The sequence below is a fragment of the Durio zibethinus genome, chromosome 5 (assembly GCF_047325235.1).
Source record: "Durio zibethinus cultivar Kanyao isolate XHJ-2024 chromosome 5, ASM4732523v1, whole genome shotgun sequence".
In the NCBI taxonomy this organism is placed as follows: Eukaryota; Viridiplantae; Streptophyta; class Magnoliopsida; order Malvales; family Malvaceae; genus Durio; species Durio zibethinus.
This window is the reverse complement of record NC_143166.1, coordinates 32,852,411-32,875,042: the sequence shown is the minus strand read 5'-3', so window position 1 is coordinate 32,875,042 and position 22,632 is coordinate 32,852,411. Positions and strand designations below refer to the sequence as shown.

At 35.3% G+C, this 22,632-nt stretch overlaps 4 protein-coding genes and 1 long non-coding RNA gene across 15 annotated transcripts; 4 read left to right on the top strand and 1 right to left on the bottom strand.

Annotated features, from left to right (window-relative positions):
• On the top strand, positions 1–5,510 carry LOC111282941 (phosphatidylinositol/phosphatidylcholine transfer protein SFH8-like). 10 transcript variants are annotated; one of them, XM_089761213.1, is made up of 16 exons: positions 1–49; positions 145–249; positions 401–526; positions 1,005–1,308; positions 1,777–1,876; positions 1,956–2,222; positions 2,323–2,400; positions 2,516–2,617; positions 2,719–2,768; positions 2,959–3,058; positions 3,154–3,252; positions 3,368–3,481; positions 3,928–4,060; positions 4,177–4,580; positions 5,075–5,149; positions 5,259–5,510. In XM_089761213.1, exons 3-16 carry the CDS (start codon positions 493–495, stop codon positions 5,277–5,279), a joined length of 1,881 nt encoding a protein of 626 aa, XP_089617339.1. In that variant the 5' UTR covers positions 1–49; positions 145–249; positions 401–492; the 3' UTR covers positions 5,280–5,510. The 10 variants fall into 10 exon arrangements, with proteins under 10 accessions (XP_089617339.1, XP_022726983.1, XP_089617340.1 ...); XM_022871248.2 differs by having other exon boundaries at positions 3,365–3,481; XM_089761214.1 differs by having other exon boundaries at positions 391–526.
• A 481-nt stretch (positions 5,511–5,991) lies between these two features.
• On the top strand, positions 5,992–7,010 carry LOC149518929 (uncharacterized). Its single transcript, XR_016342361.1, has 2 exons — positions 5,992–6,243; positions 6,355–7,010. It is a non-coding gene; the product is annotated as an uncharacterized LOC149518929 (long non-coding RNA).
• On the bottom strand, positions 6,250–9,408 carry LOC111282942 (phosphatidylinositol/phosphatidylcholine transfer protein SFH3-like). Its single transcript, XM_089761218.1, has 12 exons — positions 9,045–9,408; positions 8,794–8,893; positions 8,443–8,709; positions 8,255–8,332; positions 8,075–8,176; positions 7,939–7,988; positions 7,680–7,779; positions 7,522–7,593; positions 7,321–7,413; positions 7,044–7,167; positions 6,504–6,889; positions 6,250–6,395 (listed from the first exon to the last, which is right to left on the bottom strand). Exons 1-12 carry the CDS (start codon positions 9,314–9,316, stop codon positions 6,285–6,287), a joined length of 1,755 nt encoding a protein of 584 aa, XP_089617344.1. The 5' UTR covers positions 9,317–9,408; the 3' UTR covers positions 6,250–6,284.
• A 2,229-nt stretch (positions 9,409–11,637) lies between these two features.
• LOC111282814 (diaminopimelate decarboxylase 1, chloroplastic-like) lies at positions 11,638–16,154 on the top strand. The gene is made up of 8 exons (XM_022871070.2): positions 11,638–12,328; positions 13,038–13,212; positions 13,974–14,123; positions 14,428–14,589; positions 14,852–15,037; positions 15,189–15,311; positions 15,391–15,480; positions 15,647–16,154. Exons 1-8 carry the CDS (start codon positions 11,841–11,843, stop codon positions 15,725–15,727), a joined length of 1,455 nt encoding a protein of 484 aa, XP_022726805.2. The 5' UTR covers positions 11,638–11,840; the 3' UTR covers positions 15,728–16,154.
• A 1,780-nt stretch (positions 16,155–17,934) lies between these two features.
• Positions 17,935–22,624, top strand: LOC111282035 (bifunctional dihydrofolate reductase-thymidylate synthase-like). Of its 2 annotated transcripts, XM_022869928.2 has the most exons (12): positions 17,935–18,123; positions 18,809–19,315; positions 19,409–19,808; positions 19,922–19,966; positions 20,090–20,155; positions 20,418–20,479; positions 20,559–20,633; positions 20,728–20,893; positions 20,970–21,093; positions 21,444–21,550; positions 21,646–21,825; positions 22,347–22,624. In XM_022869928.2, exons 2-11 carry the CDS (start codon positions 18,882–18,884, stop codon positions 21,754–21,756), a joined length of 1,590 nt encoding a protein of 529 aa, XP_022725663.2. In that variant the 5' UTR covers positions 17,935–18,123; positions 18,809–18,881; the 3' UTR covers positions 21,757–21,825; positions 22,347–22,624. The 2 variants fall into 2 exon arrangements, with proteins under 2 accessions (XP_022725663.2, XP_089617342.1); XM_089761216.1 differs by lacking the exon at positions 20,970–21,093.
• Positions 22,625–22,632: the final 8 nt, after the last annotated feature.

Below are 22,632 nucleotides of genomic sequence, written 5' to 3'. Positions count from 1 at the left end.
AGAAAAGTCGCCAACAAATTCCCTCTCTCTCTGTCTCTCTATATTTGCCGTTGTTTACTCGGCGAATTTCTAATTTGTTTTATTTTTTTTATTTTACACCAAAATTCTTTTTTGATTTATTAATATTATTATTTTCCGTTACAGTCTCCAAGATCGGTTAAAATTATTGTCAGATGCATTTATGACCGTCCGATCTACCTCGTGATCCGTGACGTCAAAATACAATTGTTACTGATTTTGCTGAAAGAGGTAGTACTCTATTTTTTTTTCTTCGTCACAAATTAAATTAAAAGAAAAAAAAAAAGAAAGGCAAAATTCAAGAACCTGAAATTTTGAACTCTTCGTTCTACCTTATCATTGCTGCTTGATGGTAATGCGGGTTTTGATAAGGTGCATGCAGGTATATTGATGCCTTTTTGCCCTATTTTGACCAATCGATCTGAAGTCTGATTTTTTGCGGCGGCGCATTGATTCTTCGTTGACGGAGCGTAGATGTCGGGGCCACTCGATCGATTCGCGAGGCCGTGTGAGTTAATTTCTTTCGTTTCTTGAACTGATTTTTACTAATCCTAGGGTTTCAATGTAGCTTCAGTTTGATTGCATATAAATTTTTGGTAGTGTAGATAAAGGAAGAGAAATTTAAACTCGATTTAACAAAAGAAGAAAGGATTTCGATTATTATTTAGGTTTCAGAAAAAAGCATTGTAAGATACAAAAAATATTTTTATTTTCTTTAATTATTAGTACGTTTTATATTTATTTATTTATTTTTTGTGAGTTTTTATTTTGGTAAATTTTTTTGCCATGCGTTTTTTTTTTTTTTTGCTTTGGGGTTTCTGAATAATTTTCAGAAATATATATATGAAAATGAGAAGAAAACAAATTAGTAGTTGCCTTTTCACTTTTATTTTTCTTTATTCGTTTTTTTTTTTTTTAATCTCTGAAAGATCTAATAACCATTACTTGTTCGTAATTGTAATTCTCTGGTATATGTTATGAGGCAGGCTTTGAGGGGCTTTCAAGTAGTGATGAGAGGAGAGAGAGGAAATCTGACTTCGAAAACTCCGAAGATGAAAGGCGCACAAGAATTGGATCCTTGAAAAAGAAAGCAATAAATGCATCTACTAGATTTAAGCATTCTCTCAAAAAGAAGAGTAGTAGAAGGAAAAGTGATGGTCGTGTTAGCTCTGTATCCATCGAGGATGTTCGCGATATTGAGGAGCTACGGGCTGTTGATCAATTTCGGCAAGCGCTGATTTTGGAGGAACTGCTTCCAGAGAGATTCGATGACTATCACATGACGTTGAGGTGCTCTCCTTCTCTTAATTTCATTTCATATTCCCAAAAATAGTAGTGTTTGCTGTTGGATGATTCTCTTTTAACACTGCAATGCAAGTTTTATTGGTTCAGTTTTCTTGTCGAGTCAGCAGTGGACAGCCTCATCACTGAACATGCTATCTACAATATGTATTAGTTTCTGTAATGATTTGTGAATTGTATGCTTCATGGTTCATGATTAAAATCTTGATGTTAATTTGATTTGGTTATTCAATGGTAAGGGAAACTGATAAGAATAATTGTGAGTCCATTGGTCATGCTCTTTGTTATTTTTCTAACACATGTTATTTGCTTTCTGCTTGATGATGTGATATATCCTTTTCTTTATTGCCTAAAGCCTTCTGCATCATTTCTGTTGCTCTGTTCTTTTTCACTTGCTTTGCCATCTTTGAATACTGTGACAAGTAATAATTAGTTTGTAGCCTTACTTTTATGTAGGTTCTTGAAAGCAAGGAAGTTTGATATAGATAAAGCTAAGCATATGTGGGCAGATATGCTCCAATGGAGAGAGGAGTTTGGTGCTGACACTGTGATAGAGGTAATTATGGTTAATAATGTGCCTGAAATAGCATTTGTTGTAATCCATGTTTTCCACTGCATTAATCTTTGGTTTTCAGGATTTTGAGTTCAAGGAGTTGAATGAGGTTTTAAAGTATTACCCTCATGGTCATCATGGTGTTGATAAGGAGGGAAGACCTGTTTATATTGAAAGATTGGGAAAAGTTGATCCCAACAAACTCATGCAAGTTACAACTATGGATCGGTATGTAAAATACCATGTCCGGGAGTTTGAGAAGGCCTTCTCTGTGAAGTTTCCTGCATGTACAATTGCTGCAAAGAGGCACATAGATTCTAGCACAACTATTTTAGATGTTCATGGTGTGGTATGTTTCTTGTAATCACTTGTTGCCATGTTAATACGTGAATTTTTGGCTGCTAAGTAGTAGCTAACAGATGATTATTTTCTTTTCATCTACTTATTAGGGCTTTAAGAATTTTACTAAGTCTGCAAGAGACCTGATTATGCGACTGCAAAAGATTGATGGTGACAATTACCCTGAGGTCTGCCATCTCAATGTGCTTGCATGATGAATTACGAACTCATGCTTCTACCCAAACTTATATATTATTTTGTGTTGAGCTGAAATTTTATGTTGTGGTTTTTTTATTCTTACAGACTCTTCACCAAATGTTTATCATCAATGCTGGGCCTGGGTTTAGGCTGCTTTGGAACACTGTGAAGACATTTCTAGATCCCAAAACAACTTCCAAGATTCATGTATGTTAATAGTTTTCTTCAATATTTTTGAAATTGACTGTACTTTTTTTTTTGGCTTTTGACTTCTCATTACACATATATGTATTGTGGAGTGACTTTAGGTTCTTGGGAACAAGTACCAGAGCAAATTGCTTGAGATTATTGAAGCCAGGTAAATGGGCTTAGAACTTTCATGACATGATATATTGTTATCTTATCTTTATTTTACTCCTTTTGCAACACAATGTTCATCATCATCTGTCTCACTTTAAAAAAATATATATATACTCTATTACTATATTTCACTATGTGGTTACCTTGTTCTCTCTAAAAGCTTATGGCAATATTTGAAACCCATTCAGTGAGTTACCAGAATTTCTGGGTGGTAGCTGTACATGTGCGGATCAGGGAGGTTGCCTTCGGTCTGATAAGGGGCCTTGGAAAAATCCAGAAATATTGAAGGTTATAAACTGGGCTTGGTACTTATATGTTGTCAATGCTTCAATGGCTTCATCAGCGCACTAAAGAAACACTTTGTGCCATGTATTTGTTCTCAGATGGTTCTTAATGGTGAGGCACGGCGTGCCAGACAAGTCGTAAAAGTTTTGAATAGTGATGGGAAGGTTATTGCTTATGCTAAGCCATCATATCCAATGGTATATGGTCTTTCTAACTTTCAATGGTTCTTGCCTATTCTGGTAAATTCAGATATTCCTGTTTCAAGGTTAGATTTTTGGTTTATCTCATTGCTTATTGTGCCCTGTGAAGCAGCTGAAAGGCAGCGATACATCCACTGCTGAATCTGGATCAGAAGCTGAAGATATTGCATCCCCTAAAGCAATGAAGAGCTATTCTCAACTTCGGCTGACCCCTGTTCGTGAAGAAGTGGGTTTTTTTGTAACTTCGTATCTTTCATTTTGGTTAGGGTATTGAATTGCTTTGCTTGCAGTTGATAATTTGTCAGATTACATTCATTATGAGAAATATAAGTTGTTGGATAGGAAGAGATCTTAAAATGGAATTCTGTTTTTGAACAAAAAAATGCTTTTGGAATATTGGGTTCATTAATATGAAAATTGTTATAAAATTTGACTAGATGTTTTTACTTTATTTTTATTTGGATCAGCTATTTGCATTCTTTTTAGGGTTTTCTTCATTTTGTTTGGTTGTCAAGTAACAAAATGCTATGACCTATGAGTATCACAATGACTTAAAGCGGTACTTGATGATGACTAGATTATGCATCTGATTGGGTCTACACCCAAGTTTAGTATCATTGTTATTTTTGTCTGAGTTGCTAATCCTCTTGTTTGGCTTTGTTAATTATGCAGGCCAAGGTTGTTGGGAAAACAAGCTACGCTGGTAACTTCTCAGGTTATGATGAATATGTTCCCATGGTTGACAAAGCTGTTGATTCTAGTTGGAAGAAGCAAACCTCCCTCCAGAGGCCTTTTGCTTCCAAAGGTTAAGAAATAGTCTTGTTTACCGTGTTACCTTTTGGATGCTAGATTTCTTCATAAGAGCTTGCTTAGACCTTTTATGACATGCTTAAGAAAATAAAATGCTGTTTCGCAATTCAGGTACATTAACGTTGCCTGAAAGTCCTAAGACCCCGGAAGGAATTCGAGCTCGAATTTTCCTGACTGTTATGGCTTTCTTCATGACACTTTACACTCTCTTCCGCTCAGTAGCGTGCCATATTACTAGAAAGCTTCCTAACACAGTTTCTGATCATTGTCAAAATGTTATTGAACTTACCCCTGATGCAACTCAAAAGGAAGAGTTTCGCCCCCCTTCTCCAACCCCTCCTTTTACTCGGGCAGATCTTCTATCTTCTGTGCACAAGAGGTTGAGTGAGCTTGAGGAGAAAGTTGATACACTACAAGCGAAGCCATCTGAGATGCCTTGCGAGAAAGAGGAGTTGTTGAATGCCGCTGTATGTCGTGTTGATGCCCTAGAAGCAGAGCTAATTGCTACCAAGAAGGTACTGTTGGCAATCTTAATTTTGTCATTATTTGGAAAATATTGTCCATATTTCTGTTAGAACTCCCTGAACCCTTTTGGGTGAGTAGGTAATTCAGACGTGTAGTACCAGAGTGACAAATATCTCAGCTTTGTTGCTTTATTTGTGAATTGTTTACATGGCCTACAAAAAGCATTAAATACTATTTTCATTGAAGAATCTGATACTGCTAACAACATTACATTCTGCATTAGTGCATAATTATTAATAAATCGCCTCTGGAAATTGGATTTATTACCTGTAATAGATGTGGGAATGTTAACTAAAGAACCCCAAGACTTTAGGCTAACTGGCTTTCCAGGCTGCATATATTTTCTAGAAATCTCAATTTCCTCTAGGAGAATATTTTCTGTCAACTGATTAATTACTTATTTTGGCATAGTTGCAAGCCTTTAGATTCTTGCAGTTATGGTCTTTCTTACATTCGTTTCTTTTGTATGTGCTGTATTGAATAGGCTCTTCATGAAGCTTTGATGAGGCAAGAAGAATTGCTTGCTTACATAGACAGTCAAGAGGAAGCCAAACTGCGGGTATGTCAATTTCATTGGTTTTCCTATTGTTTATGTACATTACCTAGATGTTTGTATTTTTGGATGTTAATTCCGTGTTATGATTGTGACTGATATTCCTCTGTTTCAGAAAAAGAAGTTTTGCTGGTGATATGCTTTGCTGATGGAGAGACTACAAAATTACTTACTGTTTTGAGTTCCTTGCTGATCGTGCAATGTAATTGTCTATCTTAGCACGATTCCTATTGCCCATAAATGCACAAGAACCATAATGGAACTGTCTTTCGGTGGGCTCATTTCATTTCCCTTCTCGGTTTGCATGTAATGTTTGAAATTGCTGCACTTAAGTAAAAGCGTTTTCACATATACGTTGCTTTTGGAACTTTGTTGTCAAAAGTTTGGTTTGCTGAGTTTTAAAAACTTTTTATATCATGATTTCCTTACTTTGTAAGTTCCCCAATTGGTACATGGCTTTGGATGTCAAAACTTGGTTTTGAAGGGTTTAGTGTTCGATATACAATTATATACGATACTAGCTGTTTACCACAAAAATCCGACAATCATAAAAAACCAAAATGTTAAAGAACCAATTACAACGGGCCTTAACAGATTTTCCAATACAAGAAACTTACCTGGCTCTCTCCGAATGATGGAAAAAACAAAGTGAAAAGAAAGAAAATGGAATGATATTAAAAAGATGAACTGCATTAGTAGGTTATATTTACAGAGATTTTCGATGGTAATCTTGTTGGTACTAGGTTATAAACACTGCCTGATGTTTGAAGCTTAGATCTCAGAATATATTACCATTCTCCTCTGTGGCCAAAGCTTCACCCTTCTTACCACATTTTAAACTATAGCAGAGCGTTACAACCAGCATAAGCCAAGACCACCATTGCTCTAAATTTGAGCCAATAATTGCTCGACATATACACAAAATTCAAGAAAAATGCCAAACTCCATGGTTTACGGGGTCTTGCAATCGAATGTTTTACAAAGCAAAACAATATATGAAAGGAATTCATTTGTGGGGCTGAATATCACGAAGGCCACCAACATCAAGTTCACATTACCACCGGAATGGGTTCTGCAATCACAATCCAAGAAAATGAAAAGTGAAAAACAACCTCAATATGCAACTAAAGTTTGCTTGATCTTAACTATTGAAGCAGTAAAAACTTTGGTAACTTACAAACTTCTTCCTCTTTCTCTTCTTGTCAATGTAGGTTTGAAGCTCCTGCTGTTTATCAAAGGCTTCCTCAAGTGCCTGGAAGAAAGGAAGCAAACAAATAAAATTCAGAGACAGTGACAAATACATGCTCTTCCTTGGATACTTCAGGATTTGGGGTTAAGGTAGCCAAGCTGTAAGTATTACCTTCTTAGCTGCGGATAGCTCTTCTTCCAGGATGCAGACCCTGCTTAAAGCAGCATCCAGCATCTCCTCTTTCTCAGGTGGCATGGCTGCTGGTTTTACGATGAGGATATTCACCTTCTCTTCCAACTCAGCCATGCGTTTCATCATGGAAAAGTAATCAGAACTAGTGATAGGTGGTGGCAACTGAGAGGCATGGCCTGTGATCATTGGGTTAGCATAGTAAACTTGACCACCATACAAGGCAGCTTCACTTAGTTTCCTGGGAATGCTGCGGGACAAGCGAACCATGGTTACAATTCCCATAACGAAAGCCATGATTCCTCCAAAAATGTTGGTGCCCATTCCTTCAGTAGCCCTCCCATCATCCTTCACAAGGTAACAATCTGCTGTTTTGGGAGAAAAAGTGGCGAAATAAATGTTGTTACAAATTCTCAAACTACAGAAAATTTGTATGGATGCAAAATCAACTTAAAACATTAGATTCATCTACTGATGGAATGTCATTTGGTAGCAATGGAAATAAAGTTTTAAGGAATTAACCTTTGGATATGGCAAAATTTTCATCTACCCCTGTTTTAGTCCAGGAAGCATCCATACCCTTGTCAACTATTGGGATAAATTTGTCATCAGCAAAGGAATTCTGGCACTTTTTCTTGATGGGAGACTGCAATATATAAAGACGTGTACTTATGTTAACACATGGGCTTAAGATTGACAGAAAACGTGAAAAGCCGAAACTGCAACATAAAATATCCTGTTTGATTATTTACAAAAATTGCAGTGCAGTTATCAGTTTACAACTTTGTGAAAAACTTACTTCGGCAACAGGAGAGAGTGGTGAAACATCAAAGAAGGACTCTTCAGCAGTGTCCATAGCTGTTTCTGTGTCGAAGGAATGACTCTTCATGTCCTAAACATCAAAGAAAAAGTTAGGCGTTCAATTTGTGGATACTAGATATAGCGGCCTGGGATAATTTGTGAAAATTGAAATGGCAGAGCCTTGGTTAGCAGTGACTACCTCTAGGCATACTTTCTCCTCAACGCCTGACATATTTCTCCTTGTGCACTTGGCCTCACCATTTTGAACTCTCTACTCATAAATGTGTATTACTCCATTTTATTATTCCAAGAATAATGCAAAATATACCAAAAATCAATCAAGCTTCAGGTGAATACCTTTAATATTTCTGGATCGTTCCATGGACCCTTGTCAGAAAGCATGCAGCCGCCTTTGTCAGCACAATTGCAGCTGCCACCCAAAAACTCTGGCAGTTCACTGTTGGAAAACCACAACAAAGAAATGTTTCAAGTATAGAAAGTTTGAAATGCATGGCGCATTTATTTGTCCGAACAACACAAACTGATGAGGAATTAGACTGGTTAGTTTTGGTAGAAGGAAACTGCAATGGATTCAATTGGTCTAGAGGAGACTCACTTTGCATCAATTACTTCAAGCAATTTGCTCTGATATTTGTTACCCAAAACCTGGTGAATATAACATAAAGTTGTTTAGCAACATTATAGTATCAAAATCAAATCTAGTTTCAGGTAAATTGGTGATTCATACTTACATGGATTTTTGCAGTGGTCTTTGGGTCAAGGAACGATTTAACTGTGTTCCATAAGAGTCTAAATCCAGAACCAGCATTGATGATAAACATGCGGTTCAGAGTCTGCAATGTAGAAAGCATTCATTTAGCTTCATCTTGACTAAAAAACTTTCATCCTAGAGCTTATGGAGTAATGACTACCTCGGGATAATTGTCACCATCAATCTTCTGAAGGCGCTGAAGGAGCTCTCTTGCAGTCTTGTTGAAGCTTTTAAACCCCTGAAAGTTCATTTATGATGGCATTAGAAGTGCAATGAAACAAATTTGGAGAAAAAAAAATATAAATCTACTCAAGTTGAGAACATATATAAGCAGCAAATCTCACATACCACTCCTTCCACATCTAATATGGTTGTGCTCTGATCAATGTGCTTTTTTGCTAAAATTGATGCAGCAGGAAACTTAATAGCAAAGGTCTTCTCAAACTCCTTTACATGGTACTTCAGATAACGGTCTATTGTTGTTACTTGAGTTAGCTTGTTTGCATCAACTTGTCCAAGTCTTTCAATATAAACAGGTCGTCCATCCTTATCAACTCCATGATATCCTTGCGGATAGTACTTGACCACTTCGTCGTATTCCTTGAAATCAAAGTCCTTAACAAAGAATCCGAAAGAAGAAATTTCAGATCTTGCAAATTAGAAAGTTGCACCATATAGTGTGTTAATCAATATATATACCTCCATGATTGTGTCAGCACCAAAATCCTTCCTCCACTGGAGCATATCAGCCCACATTTGCTTTGCTTTCTCGACATCAAATTTCCTGGCCCTCAGAAATCTGTACCATTAAATAATGAGTTAATGACGATTCATATTAAAATTACTGCATTTAGGTTAACATTTTCTGTCATCTAAAATTTGACTTTAATGCTTGTGCATTAAACTTTATCTTTGTCCGAATCAGTGACAAATGAATGAAAGATTGTCACCTTAGCATCATATGATGATCATCATGTTTAGCAGGTAGTAGTTCATCTAAGATAAGTGCTTGACGGAATGCATCCACTGCCTGTAGCTCTTCAGCATCAAGGTTATCCTCAATACTGGCAACCGACAGAACTCTGCTATGTCTCCTCATCTTTTTAAGAGAATGTCTAAACTTGCTTGAGGCACTGATTGCCTTTTTCTTAAGAGACCCAAGTCTTCTCTTCCTCTCATCCTCAGAGTTGTCTACATCAGATTTTTCAAGACCTGTAAACATGGGAAGGAAAGCCTTTTTCTGTTGAGTTCAGTTATATCTTGACATTAGCCATAATCAGTATCTTATATGCATCTAAATCCAACATTAGTATATATGAATCAAAGAATGATTGAAAAAAGCTGCAATGTTTGTAGAAGACTCACCCATTCTAACTTGTCGTTCAACAGGTAGAGACAAAGTGTCAGCCATGATTACAACCTTGCAATGTCGTTCAGTGCCTGGTTAAAAAAGGGCAGCAGGTTCAAACACTAGAACTCATACAAAGATGTTCAAAACTATGCCCTAGCTAACTAGGCTTAAACCTGTAACCACATCTGAAAATAAGCCAATGAAATCAAAGGAAATAACATGTCTTCTAAGATATTCTACAAAACATTTGAAATTAAAACGAGAATGCAAAGGGTTGTCATGTTTGCACGTGTAAAGATCAAAACATCAGTAAACCATGATCACATATACCTATCAAAATTGAAAAAAAAAATGTATACGCACGATGTGCAATTGTAAGGGGGATTGAAGTCAAAACTCAAAACCTATGTCTATGGAGGATAAAAAAGATAAGAAGTTTGAACCATAAATGAAGATCCAATGACAGAAAATTTTGTGCAAGATGGAAGAAAAAGAGACAAGAGATCATACCATATGAGAGGAGCCTGAAGGCGAATAGAGAGGGAGAGGTGTATATATCACCCGAATAAATCTCTTGAACAGGTGGCTCTTAGAGATGTCTATAAAAGACGGGCATATTGATATTGACAGATTTAGTTCTTCTGAAGATAGATTCTTTTAACATTTACTAATCTTGACATGTTCTAATGAACCTACAATTTTTTTCTTAGAGTTTTTGTTGAAGGGAGGTACGTAGTGTAGCTATATGCATTCCACTCCATTCAAACTTTTTAACAGTCTCGTATCTTTAACTAATTTATTAACAACCTCCATCATTTTCCGAACAAAATTTGTTACATACAAAGAAGGTCACAATCTAAAGATAGACAGAGCTGCCAAATGCCGATGCTAGGTCCTATTTTCTTTTATTAGTCACTTATATTTAGCACGAACAACCTGATTTATACATATTTAATTGGGACCTATTTTGAAACAACCGAATATATACATGAGTTAACATCTTATTCTACACGAATTATTCCTTTCACATGAACCTTCTGATTTGAAAAAACAGTGAGATCCCAAACTGGAGTATAGGCATGGGAGTTTGGGTTTGTCAATGTCTCAATGAATAGCAAATAAAACTTGCATATAGTTGCTGTTAAGTTTCATTTTGTATGCTATTGTTTATTCATAATGGCTAGTTTCAAAGTTGAATTATCAACGCTTCTTCAGCTAAATTGTCCACTATTAAAAATTTCACCAGGAATATTGGGGTTGAACTTGAATTTAACTTCGGATTGTGGAGACATTTCAGAATCATTTTTGTTTATGTAATTAACTAATTTTCGTATTATCGAGAATCAGTTGGTTGTTGAAGTTTGGAGAAGAAAGTCAATCTGCTTAAACGAGTGGTGCTCCACTAAGAATTGCTCTAATGTTCTTTCTATTGCTCAGTGCTAACTTCCATTCTTTTCATTTTTCTTAATTATCATCCTTATATTTCACCCTTGGAAACAATAAAAACAAAAGAAAAGCCAACTGTTGAAAAGATTATGTCAATTTTATTTTTTTAATACATAAAAATTTAGGATGAAAAAAATTATCACATTTCAAGTTCAAAATATATTGCGAATTTCTTTAAGAGCTTGCATAAGACCTATAAAAAAATTGTAATGAAAATTAAGTTTTAAAATCAATTTGATCTTTATCAACTCTCATAAGTTAAATATGTGCTGATGAATAATGAATAGAGAAGATATAATAATACTATGAATGACCCCGTATCGAACAGTGGTTTAACATTGTTGAATGTCAACTTTATATTAATCTACTCAGAAAGCTACAAAATCATTCAAAGGACAACCTCGTATTCAGGTTTTTGGGCAAATATTCTTTGATCATCTAGCAGACTAGCACTGGGAGACTACTTGTGAATCATGACTCCAATATTTTAATTTTAAAAAATTTTGCCAATTGGACAGAAGGAGATTTAAAAGATTCATGATGATTTTTCTTGTTTTGACAGATGCTTAAAAGGAAAAATCAGAAATAGAAAGAGCTTCGAGCCCAACACTACAACTAAACTGCATGTGTAATAACCAAGTACTCCTCCTGGGTTGTCATGGCCAAAGATTTATGCAAAGGCAGGCATAGCCCACTTTTTGTATATAGCCCAACCTTGGGTCTTAGGAGGAGCCTCTTTTTTAATCATAGTGGGAGCATTATGGAAATGCCCTAATCTTGAAATGAGTCCCTCACAGTGAAATTGGAAAACATTTTTCTTTAATTGAGGGACACGTTTCAATTTTCCAAATCTTTTTCAGCGGTAACCCTTTCTAGTTTCTACATTATAAAAGGATTCCCTTTACTCTTCAACAGTCAACAAACGCATACTGCTGCATCTGCATCATCAATGGCAGCTACTCACCTTTTCCCTCATTCCCCATCTCTTCCTAAAACCCTGAACCACCCTCTAACCCAAAAGCCATTTTCCCAACTATCCATTTTGCCCTTCATACCCGCCAAAAATCTCTTCAAACGCCAGTTTCTTTCTCTCAAAGCTGTCCTCTCCCAAAACCCTGCTAAAACCCTGACGTTTCAACACTGCTTCACAAAATCCCCAGATGGGTTTCTCTACTGTGAGGATACCAAGGTTCAGGACATCATGGAAAAGGTCGAAAAGAGGCCGTTTTATTTGTACAGTAAGCCTCAGATTACTAGGAATGTGGAAGCTTATAAGGAGGCTCTTGAGGGTTTGAAAAGTTCGATTATTGGGTACGCGATTAAGGCCAATAACAATTTGAAGATTTTGCAGCATTTGAGGAAGTTGGGTTGCGGTGCTGTGCTTGTCAGTGGCAATGAACTCAAGTTGGCTCTTCGTGCCGGCTTCGATCCAACTAAGTAAATTTCTTACATTGACCAATGCTTAGTTTTGCTTCTCATTTCGATTTTGTTTATATTTTTGTCAGCCACTTGCTTCTTCTTCGCATTTGGGTACGAAAGTAAATAACTTTTTCAAAGATGTAATCAAAAGGTTAAGTTTTGTGACTAAATGCGTTATTTTTCTTTTATATTGAGCAATTGTGTCTAAATGTGCATTGCATTTTAATTACTGTTTATTTTTTATTGATTTTGCATGGAAGCAAATAGCTAATAGTAATAAAAAGCAAGTAACAAAAGCAACATCCAAACAAAGTTGGTTGTTCATTTGTTTGAATAGTTAGCCAGGTGGTATTCTGAATCTTGTCAAATTGTTTAGAGGAATGTTATAATATCGAAAGGAGTTCCTTTGCTCCTGATGGCCCTGCTAGAGTAGAGTTCTAGGAGGGGTTATCTGGATATGGTTTCACCTTTTGACAATTTTGCATAAAGTAACAGCTTTAAAAATTGTAGGTATGTTCTTATGCTTGTTAGTGCTAGACTTTTTAACTATACACCATAATGCATCTGTCATTACAATTGCATATGATATTTAATGCATCTATCTTGCTCAAAGATGTCCCAGGTTATGTTATGTTAAATTAGTTTGTTATTATTTTAGTAGGAATGATTTGGTGGTTCTTGTTAACTGTTTATTTGGTTTGATTGGTATTGATACCTAAATGTACAGGTGTATATTTAATGGGAATGGTAAGATCTTGGAGGATTTGGTACTAGCTGCCCAAGAAGGTGTTTTTGTGAATGTGGATAGTGAGTTTGATCTGGAGAATATTGTAGCAGCTGCAAGAATTGCTGGCAGGAAGGTTAATGTTTTGCTTCGGATCAACCCAGATGTGGATCCTGAGGTAATGCAGTACTTTTACTATTAAGTGTTAACCATCAGGACATTGTAATGTATATGATTTAAAAATTTTAATTTTATATTGAAGCTGATAACTTTTGAGAACTAAATTGATTAAACTTGATTTTGAGTTGACATTAGCAAATATAGGTAAATATAAAATGGTGTAAAACAAAATGGAACTTGCTTTGTAGTGTAGTTATTTTGTGGCACACTTCTTGTCTTGTCCCTTGAAACCATAAGACTGAAAAATATGATACATGGTGACCTAGTTGATATGTTTTATATGGCTTTCTTATAGTAAATATTGGTTTATTCAAGCGTGATCAGCAGAAATTTCATCCATTTTTAGGACAATCAACATACCTTAATAGCCTTTATTACTCAATCTCCATTTCCATGATGGCTCTCTCACCATTAAACCACCTCATGTCTGCCTTTTTATTCCATTTTTTTTTTGGGCACCAGTTCAGCTACCTCAAGAAACAGATTATTGGTCCTTAGCTTGAAATCATCCTACTTCTCTCCATTCACTATTTTCAAGTTGATGATCCATGATAGGAAGGCTAGTAGATTTATTCAAGATAATTGGTTTTTGGTTATGCAACTTAAACCTAGCATTGAGGATTACCTAAATTCAAGGAGAAGGCACTGTAAACATCAGAGAAGGCCCTTAAAGATTTTAAGATTTAAGAGATACTAGGAGCAAGTTTTTTATCTGATTTTTATATTTATGTTTTAAATGACTTTGCTATTACTCTGTAGGTTCATCCATATGTTGCTACTGGGAACAAGAACTCTAAATTTGGTATTAGGAATGAGAAGCTGCAGTGGTTTCTGGATGCTGTAAAGGCACACCCTAATGAGCTGAAGCTAGTGGGGGCCCATTGTCATCTTGGTTCAACCATTACCAAGGTATCTCAACGACATTATGTTTATTTGATTAACTTTCTGCTAGTTAGATCTGGTAAGAGAGAAATTTTGAGGGCAGGTTTCACAGTGGTTAACCAATACTTTTCTGATGATCAAGTTGACTGATTCTAGATCAACTAGTACTTGTTTTCTTTAAAAGTTGTTTCCAAGATCTTCTTATCACTCCTATTTGCTTATTTTCTGTATTCAACTTTATCGTTTGTCTTTATCTAGTTGACGAATTGCACATCAGTGCTATTGCTTCTCATGCAAGTGTAATTTGAAGCCCTCATGTAATGTTGTCCAGGTGGATATATTTAGGGATGCTGCAGTTCTTATGGTCAACTACGTCGATGAAATCCGTGCCCAAGGTTTTGAAGTTGATTATTTGAACATTGGAGGTGGTTTGGGGATAGATTACTACCATACTGGCGCCATCCTTCCCACACCTAGAGATCTCATTGACACTGTAAGGCTCAAACTTCTAAATCTTGCAAATTGTTGTCATGATATCTGTGGCTTATTCATCAGCTTGTATAAAGTTACTTTATACAATAAAATAACCAGTCATATACTTTCTAGTATAGATTGTCTTTCATGTTTGAATAAAACGCTATGGTACTTACCATGGCCATCATCTTTGTTCGACCTATCTGAAGCATCAATATTTATATGCTGGGAGTGTTAATTTTGACTAATATTATTGTTCTTTGTCTTTCTTGGTGGTTTAGGTGAGAGAATTGGTCCTTTCAAGAAACCTTAATCTCATCATTGAACCAGGGAGATCACTCATTGCAAATACTTGCTGCTTAGTCAATCGTGTCACCGGAGTCAAAACCAATGGAACAAAAAATTTCATTGTGATTGATGGCAGTATGGCTGAACTTATCCGTCCTAGTCTTTATGATGCTTACCAAGTAAGTATTAGCAAACCATTTCCATCATGCAGAATATTTCTAAAGATATGTATGCTAGTGATGCAAATCAAATTTCATTTTGCTTTTCTTTTTCTGAATCATGTATTTATATCCCTACAGTCTCAATGAACCTATTCATATTTGATTTCAGCATATAGATCTGGTTTCTCCTGCACCTCCTGATGCAGAGGTTTCTACTTTCGATGTCGTTGGCCCTGTTTGTGAGTCTGCAGATTTCTTGGGAAAAGAGAGAGAACTTCCAACCCCAACTAAGGTATTGAGTTTTATCTATAATGGGATGTTTGGAGCATCAATCATTTAAGATTGTATTATCAGGATTTTTACTTTTGTAGGGGACTGGCCTGGTTGTGCATGATGCGGGTGCTTACTGCATGAGCATGGCATCAACTTACAATCTCAAGATGCGCCCTCCTGAGTACTGGGTAACAAACTTTTAATCTTGATTATATTTAGGGCAACTAGTTGTATTAAATTTGTTAAATGAAAGTCTCTGCATCATAAGCATGACTCACTACACAACTGTGATAGCAAACAGTTGTTAATTTCCATAGAAAAAGATAAATGGGAATTTCGAACTAATCTTTTCAGGTTGAAGAAGATGGATCGGTGACCAAGATCCGGCATGGGGAGACTTTTGAAGACCACATGAGGTTTTTTGAGGGTCTTTAATTTGATTAAAACACCAAAACCTGTTAGATGCTTGAAATTGGACCTGGTTTTGCATTTGTCATGGATATGTTATGTTTTTGAATTTTCATTTAATTAGCCGCTGAATTTGGTATGATTTTATTTTCTAAGCCTTTGAAACTTGCACAAAAATTAAATAGATGAAATCAATGTCCCCTCCCCCGTGTCTCTGATGGCCACTTCTAGTCCAACTACAGTCTTTTGACTAGGTTCCTTATGGTTAACCAAAAGAAACAAAAGGATTAGGATTTCAAAGAAGACCACTGGCTTGGAGATGGATGGCCCATGGTGTGGGGCCTTGAGCTACTTGATTTGCATGTTTCAGTTTCAGGCCTCATGGGATGCTTAACTGGAAACCAAATCCACCACCTTATGTTTTTTTTTTCAATATAAAGATTGAATTTTTCCCTGTTTGATAGTGTTGATTTTGTCAGATGCTGCACATTGTGAATGCAGTGAAAGCTACAATTTTTGGAAATGATGGCATACCAAACGCATGAAATACCAAATAACTTGTCAGTTTGTGTTGAAATCATGCATTCAAATTATTTCATCTTCCAGAGGCCAAAGCTTTATTATTGCAACCGGAGAAAAATCATTAGAAAAAAAAATCAATCACATTTCATGACATAAGCAAAAGGAGAAAAAAGAAACCGATTTCAAGTGGAGAGAAAGAAAAACAAATGATTAAATGATCTACTTTGATTGACAGTGACTATTTATTGAAATTGAAACACATTAATGCTTTAGTTGGCTTGTCAATTCTTCAACATATTAAAAAAAAACTGATTAGATGTGTGGGGCAGCACCCGCAACCCAGACTTTATGCCACAGATTGTATGTCCAAGCAATTTATCCAGATTGACCTTGAATGTCTGTATTTTCATTTTACTTGAATGTTATTTCTTTTTGCCAAATACGTTGAGGTAAAATTTATTCAAAAATTAAAAAATTTTCTCTATTTTACTTTTTAAAAAATAAAATAAAATAACTAGTTTAATCTTGTATGTATGGTCAAATAATACTGGGTATATTATTTAATAAATTTAAATTTTTATTTATTTTTAAATTGTGATTTTTTATAAAAGAAATGAAGGAACGTTGGTGAGTCATGGGTAAAAAAAAAAGTAAATTGATAAATTATAAAAATAAAATACATAGATGGATCACGGGTGAAAGAAATAATAGATGTAAGTTGATAAGTTATCGATGAATTGGTAGCTTAATAATGTTGAAATTGCTTTTAAATTTAAAAGTTTTAAGATTGAATTTTATAATACATAAAAAAAAAAAATTATCTCACCCAAATATCGCATCATTTGAGAGATGGTGACACGGACGGCTGAGATTGCATTTACAAGAATCATCAGCTTAACTCTACTCTTCGTGTTGCAGTAACCAAGACGTGCAAGCTATTGCGTAAGCTAATCTTCATTAACCACCGAAGCTAAACGACACTGACAGTATCTACCGATCGCTGCCAAGTGGATGGTCATGATGCAATGGAAAGTCCCAATATAAGGATGACAAGTGGCAGATCATAATTTGCTGGTTCTGGATTTTCCCGCCTTCCGGCCTGAGCATTCTGCTTTGGGTGTTCATTATTCCTCTTTTTTCTCCTTTGCTTGTACTCTTTATGATTGGCCGTTTCGTACGGTCTTGGGTCATACCTTAGTTTCAAATTACACATTTACCCCTTATTATTGCCTTACCTTAATGCTTCATACAAAAGAAACTATCACATTTTGATTTTTGTTAGTAAAAAAATTTCAACTTTAACATTCTAAATTTTTTTATTTATTATTAAAAATGTAAAAAATTAATTTAAAAGTTTTGAATGAAAATTTTATATATACTTTATAGAATTTAGTTGAATAAAATAATAAATAATAAGTTAAAATAATAAAAATTATAAAAGCTAATAATTGAATTATAATTTTTTAATATTTACCTTTTAAAAAAATATTTAAATTAAAAAATTTGACAAAATGAAAAATAAATAATTTATTGAAAACGACAAAACGGTAAATAAGAGCGAAAGTGGTGGCAATTGACATGATAAAATTCTCATTTAGTCATTTTCTATCCATTTCCGTATTTAATTCATGAGATAAGATAATTTTAAATAAAAAATATTTTTTTTATTATTAATCGTAGTATTAAATTAAATCACAGAGAAACTAAAACCCATCGGCAGCACTCCGCGTCGAACTGGTTTTGGATTTTTTGCGTCTCTTTTCTATTTCTCTAAAAAAAAAAAGGGAACGAAGAAGAAGAAAAAGAAACCGTAATTTCTCTGTATTTGTTTTCTGTTAGTATAAGTAGAAGCTTACGCGGTTGCTGATCGAAGATTTTGTGTTTCCGTCTCAGATCTGTTGGTAACTTATTCGCATTTCCTTTTTTTTTTTAAATATTATTTTTTATTTGGATACCTATTTTTAAAATTTGGTGTCAGAGAGCTGGTTTGATTTGCCTGGTTCCATGAATGTTTGGTAGAAGCGCAATTATTTATGAGTTTTGTTCGTTTTTAATTTTTTTGACCTTCGAATTTACTCTGGATATTGCCCTCGTTATTTGTTAGAAATGTTTATGAATTTTTCCTTTTGTTTTTCTTGAAAAAATAACCGTTCTCTTTTTTTTTTTTAACTTTTTTTTTATAATTAAAATTTTAGCTCCCTGACTCTCACATGCATCGAGAGTTCGATTACTCTTTAACCCTGAGATTTTTTTTAAAAAATTTTGGATATGAATGTTTGGTTTTGTTTTGTTATAAGACGAGATTAATTTGTCAAAAAAAAAAGTGAGAGGCAAAAACTGAATTTTTGGGCTGATTTTAGTCACTCTATTACTTAACTGTTGTGTAAACAGGGTTGACTATAAAGGACATTGATTTTTCTTCTTCAGAATTTTTTATTGGAATTAGGTTACTTTGAGTAGTAAAAATGCTGGTAGATTCGAATGCTTGCAAGGCTTATTTCTGGATATTACTTGTATTGCCTTAAAGTCTTAATGTACATGTTTTTTTGTTTTGTATTTTTGACTTTACTCTTGTTTCTGACATAGATTCTATCTCACTTCCACAAAAAGTTGGCTGTGCGGTTTACTTTGGAAGCCTTTATCGATTTTTAGTTTGATTATGTCTGCTGAAACTACGATAAGTATTCCAAATGGAAATGGTAATTGCAATGTACAACCTGATCCACAGCGAACTTACCAAATTGTTGTGGCTGCGACTAAAGATTTGGGTATTGGTAAGGATGGGAAGTTACCTTGGAAATTGCCTTCTGATCTCAAATTCTTCAAAGATGTCACTCTGACTACATCAGATTCTGGGAAAAAGAATGCAGTCATAATGGGTAGAAAAACATGGGAAAGTATTCCTCTTCAGAATAGGCCTCTTCCAGGTCGTCTTAATGTTGTTCTGACTCGTTCTGGAAGTTTTGATATCGCAACTGCTGAGAATGTTGTTATATGTGGAAGCATGACATCCGCTTTGGAATTATTAGCTGCATCTCCTTATTGTCTTTCAATTGAGAAAGTCTTTGTCATAGGCGGTGGCCAGATATTTAGGTGCAGAACCTATTTTTTTAAATACTTTGCAAGAAATTTTGTTTCAGTCTTTTCCTCCCCCTCTTTTCTTATATGCACTTCTTTTTGATGCAGGGAATCCCTTAATGCACCTGGATGTGATGCTATTCACATTACAGAAATTGAGTCAAGCATTGAATGTGACACTTTTATGCCTGCCATTGATTACTCTGTATTCCAGCCATGGTATTCATCATTTCCTGTGGTGGAAAATAACATTCGATATTGCTTCACAACTTATGTTCGTGTGAGAGCCTCTGCAGTTGAACACCTCAGCCAGAACTGTGATCAGGTCCTTGATAATAAACCAGATACTGGTAAGTTTGAGGTAAAGACGTTCTCTTTCCTGCCCAGGATGATTTTTGAGAAACATGAGGAGTACTTGTACCTAAAAATGGTTCAAGACATTATCTCTGATGGTAATCTGAAGGATGACAGGACCGGAACTGGTACTTTATCAAAGTTTGGTTGCCAGGTAATTTGTAGCTCTTAATTATAGTCCTGTCTGTCTTGCTTGTAGAAATAGGTTTCCAGCTATCTTTTTTGGTTTCTAATTGCTGATATATATATTTTCTGTCTTGTCCACAGGTGCGGTTCAATTTGCGAAAAACTTTTCCACTTCTGACAACTAAGGCATGTACATTATTATTAGGTTTATTTAACAGTTTCATTGTAATGTTGTTCGTTCTTCTGTATATTATTTTGAATATTGATTAGATGGAGAAGTTGATTTGCATTAGTATGATTTGTCTGCAGAAAGTATTTTGGCGAGGTGTTGTTGAAGAGCTGCTTTGGTTCATCAGTGGTTCAACTAATGCTAAGGTTTTTATTTCTTGAACAACATGCTCCATTTACGTTGCTTTTTATGTTCCTTGGAATGAAGTTGGAGCTATTCTCCATTTTTTTCTCTTGATATTTTATTTGTTTCTCGTAGAGTCCATTTTAACATATTTCTATGTGCCTTCAAACTTTTTTGTTTGCCAAATGAACTGATTTGATTTACAGTATGGCCTACTAGGTTTTCTTTTGATATATCAGATCTGTTGACTAGAGTTTCGTCCTAAAATATTTGTGCAATTAACAGGTGCTTCAAGAAAAGGGCATTCATATATGGGATGGTAATGCATCCAGGGACTTTCTTGATAGGTATTATTTGAGTCTTTTGCTATCAAATTCATGTTGTTTTCCCTGTTGTTACTAACTTGCATTTGAATTGCAATCTCAGTATTGGGTTGACTAATAGGGAGGAGGGTGACTTGGGACCTGTGTATGGTTTCCAGTGGAGACATTTTGGTGCTAGGTTGGTGGATTTTTACTTTGTATATGCTTTGCTGGCCAATCATATTTCTGCAATGATGTTTTACTTCATTTGCCTTGTATATGATATTTTCCAGCTATACTGACATGCATGCTGACTACACTGGACAAGGATTTGATCAGTTGTTAGATGTTATTGACAAGATCAAGAATAATCCGAATGATAGAAGGATTATACTCTCAGCTTGGAATCCTTCTGATCTAAAACTGATGGCGCTTCCACCTTGTCACATGTTTGCTCAGGTTAGTATCAAGAAGTGACCTTATGTCTCACTCTTTATTTTGTACTTAAATTAATCCTTTATATGAATGTTTGCAGTTCTATGTAGCCAATGGGGAGCTATCATGTCAAATGTATCAGCGCTCTTGTGACATGGGCTTGGGCGTGCCATTTAACATTGCATCTTATGCTCTTCTGACGTGCATGATTGCTCATGTTTGTGGTATGTTGCCATTGAGGCAAATACTATGTTTATGTGTGATTGAATTGCTGGAATGAATCATATTAGATCGTATCTGTAATTTTTCTTTTACCAATTAATGGCTGAAGGTGTGGCTTTGGTACCACATCTGTTAGTGAATTATGGTGAGCTGGTGTGTATCAGTGCACAGATGCCTTCACCATTTAATAGATTCATTATGCTGGCAGAGGCTCCTAAATTTTGCTGGAAGAAGCAATACTGACTATGCCAGAGCTTCTTTCTACATAGATTAGATTAATGGTTTTCACTTCTCCTGGACAGCAAAATCCTATGATTTTAAGAACATATCTTAATTTTTTTATTTTGTACAGGTCTTGTTCCAGGTGATTTCGTCCATGTGCTTGGTGATACTCATGTTTATAGCACTCATGTCAGGCCCCTGCAGGAGCAACTTCAGAAACTGCCAAAGCCTTTTCCAGTGAGTATAGTGTATTAATTTTAAAACGATGCAGAAGTATTCTCCCCACCTACCTCATTTCTTCTAGAGAATTTTCTTACCATATTGAAATGCAGATTTTGAAGATCAATCCCAAGAAAAAGAATATAGATTCCTTTGTAGCATCTGATTTCGAGCTCATAGGCTATGATCCTCATGAGAAAATAGAGATGAAAATGGCTGTATAGAGCACTATTTTAGGTTGAGTAAACTCAGAAGCTCCAGTCCAATTTTAGGCAGCATATGCTCAGTTTGAGGTAAATTCATGATCCTACAATTGTGGTTTTGGTGATTAGTTTTATCCAACCTGTCTTTATAAATCCATAATTATGTTTTGCATGAAACTGTAAAGTAATTTAGGTTAAAGTAGTTTATGGTGAGAGCTGGATGCTTGGAGCTCTATGTAGTTGGTAGGCATCCTTGCTAAGTTGTCATGCAGATGCTCTGCTTTCTGCCACTTGTTGGTACTTCTCTTTTGGCTAAAACCATTGTATTGGTAATGTGTGCATATAATTTTTTAGCATTGGAGGTGCAAAATCAAATGATGTACAAGTTGTTGTTGGCAATAGAATGCTTTATCCCCCAAGCAAATTATTGGCGAAGTTGTACTCCATAGGAAAAAGGTCACTGCTATGGCTCGTGCATGCTAACATTTGTTGAGCAAATAGTTTCATTCAATGGGCCCTCAGCATACGACTTGCACAACATGGAATTTTCTTTCCAGTTACATGGATTTTACTCTGTGGGACTGATTATTTGTTTTGGTATAATATTTCAGGGCCAGCTACTGGATGGCTTATGTTGATGTAGAGACTTGTATTATTAGCAAAGTAAAAATTTGCTAGTTGGATGGAATTCAAGGATGATATGTTGTCAAGTGAGAATCCTTTAGTTCCACATTATTGTTGGTGGTTCTAAGGTGATTTAGGATACTGTATTTTCTTTTTGTGAAGTTATTACTATCATTTTTTTTTGGTCTTATGTCTTGCTTTCTGAATTGGCTAACATATTCTTTAAAGAGATTAAAATTTGGAAGACGGAGTTCTTTCAGCGAAAGTGATGGA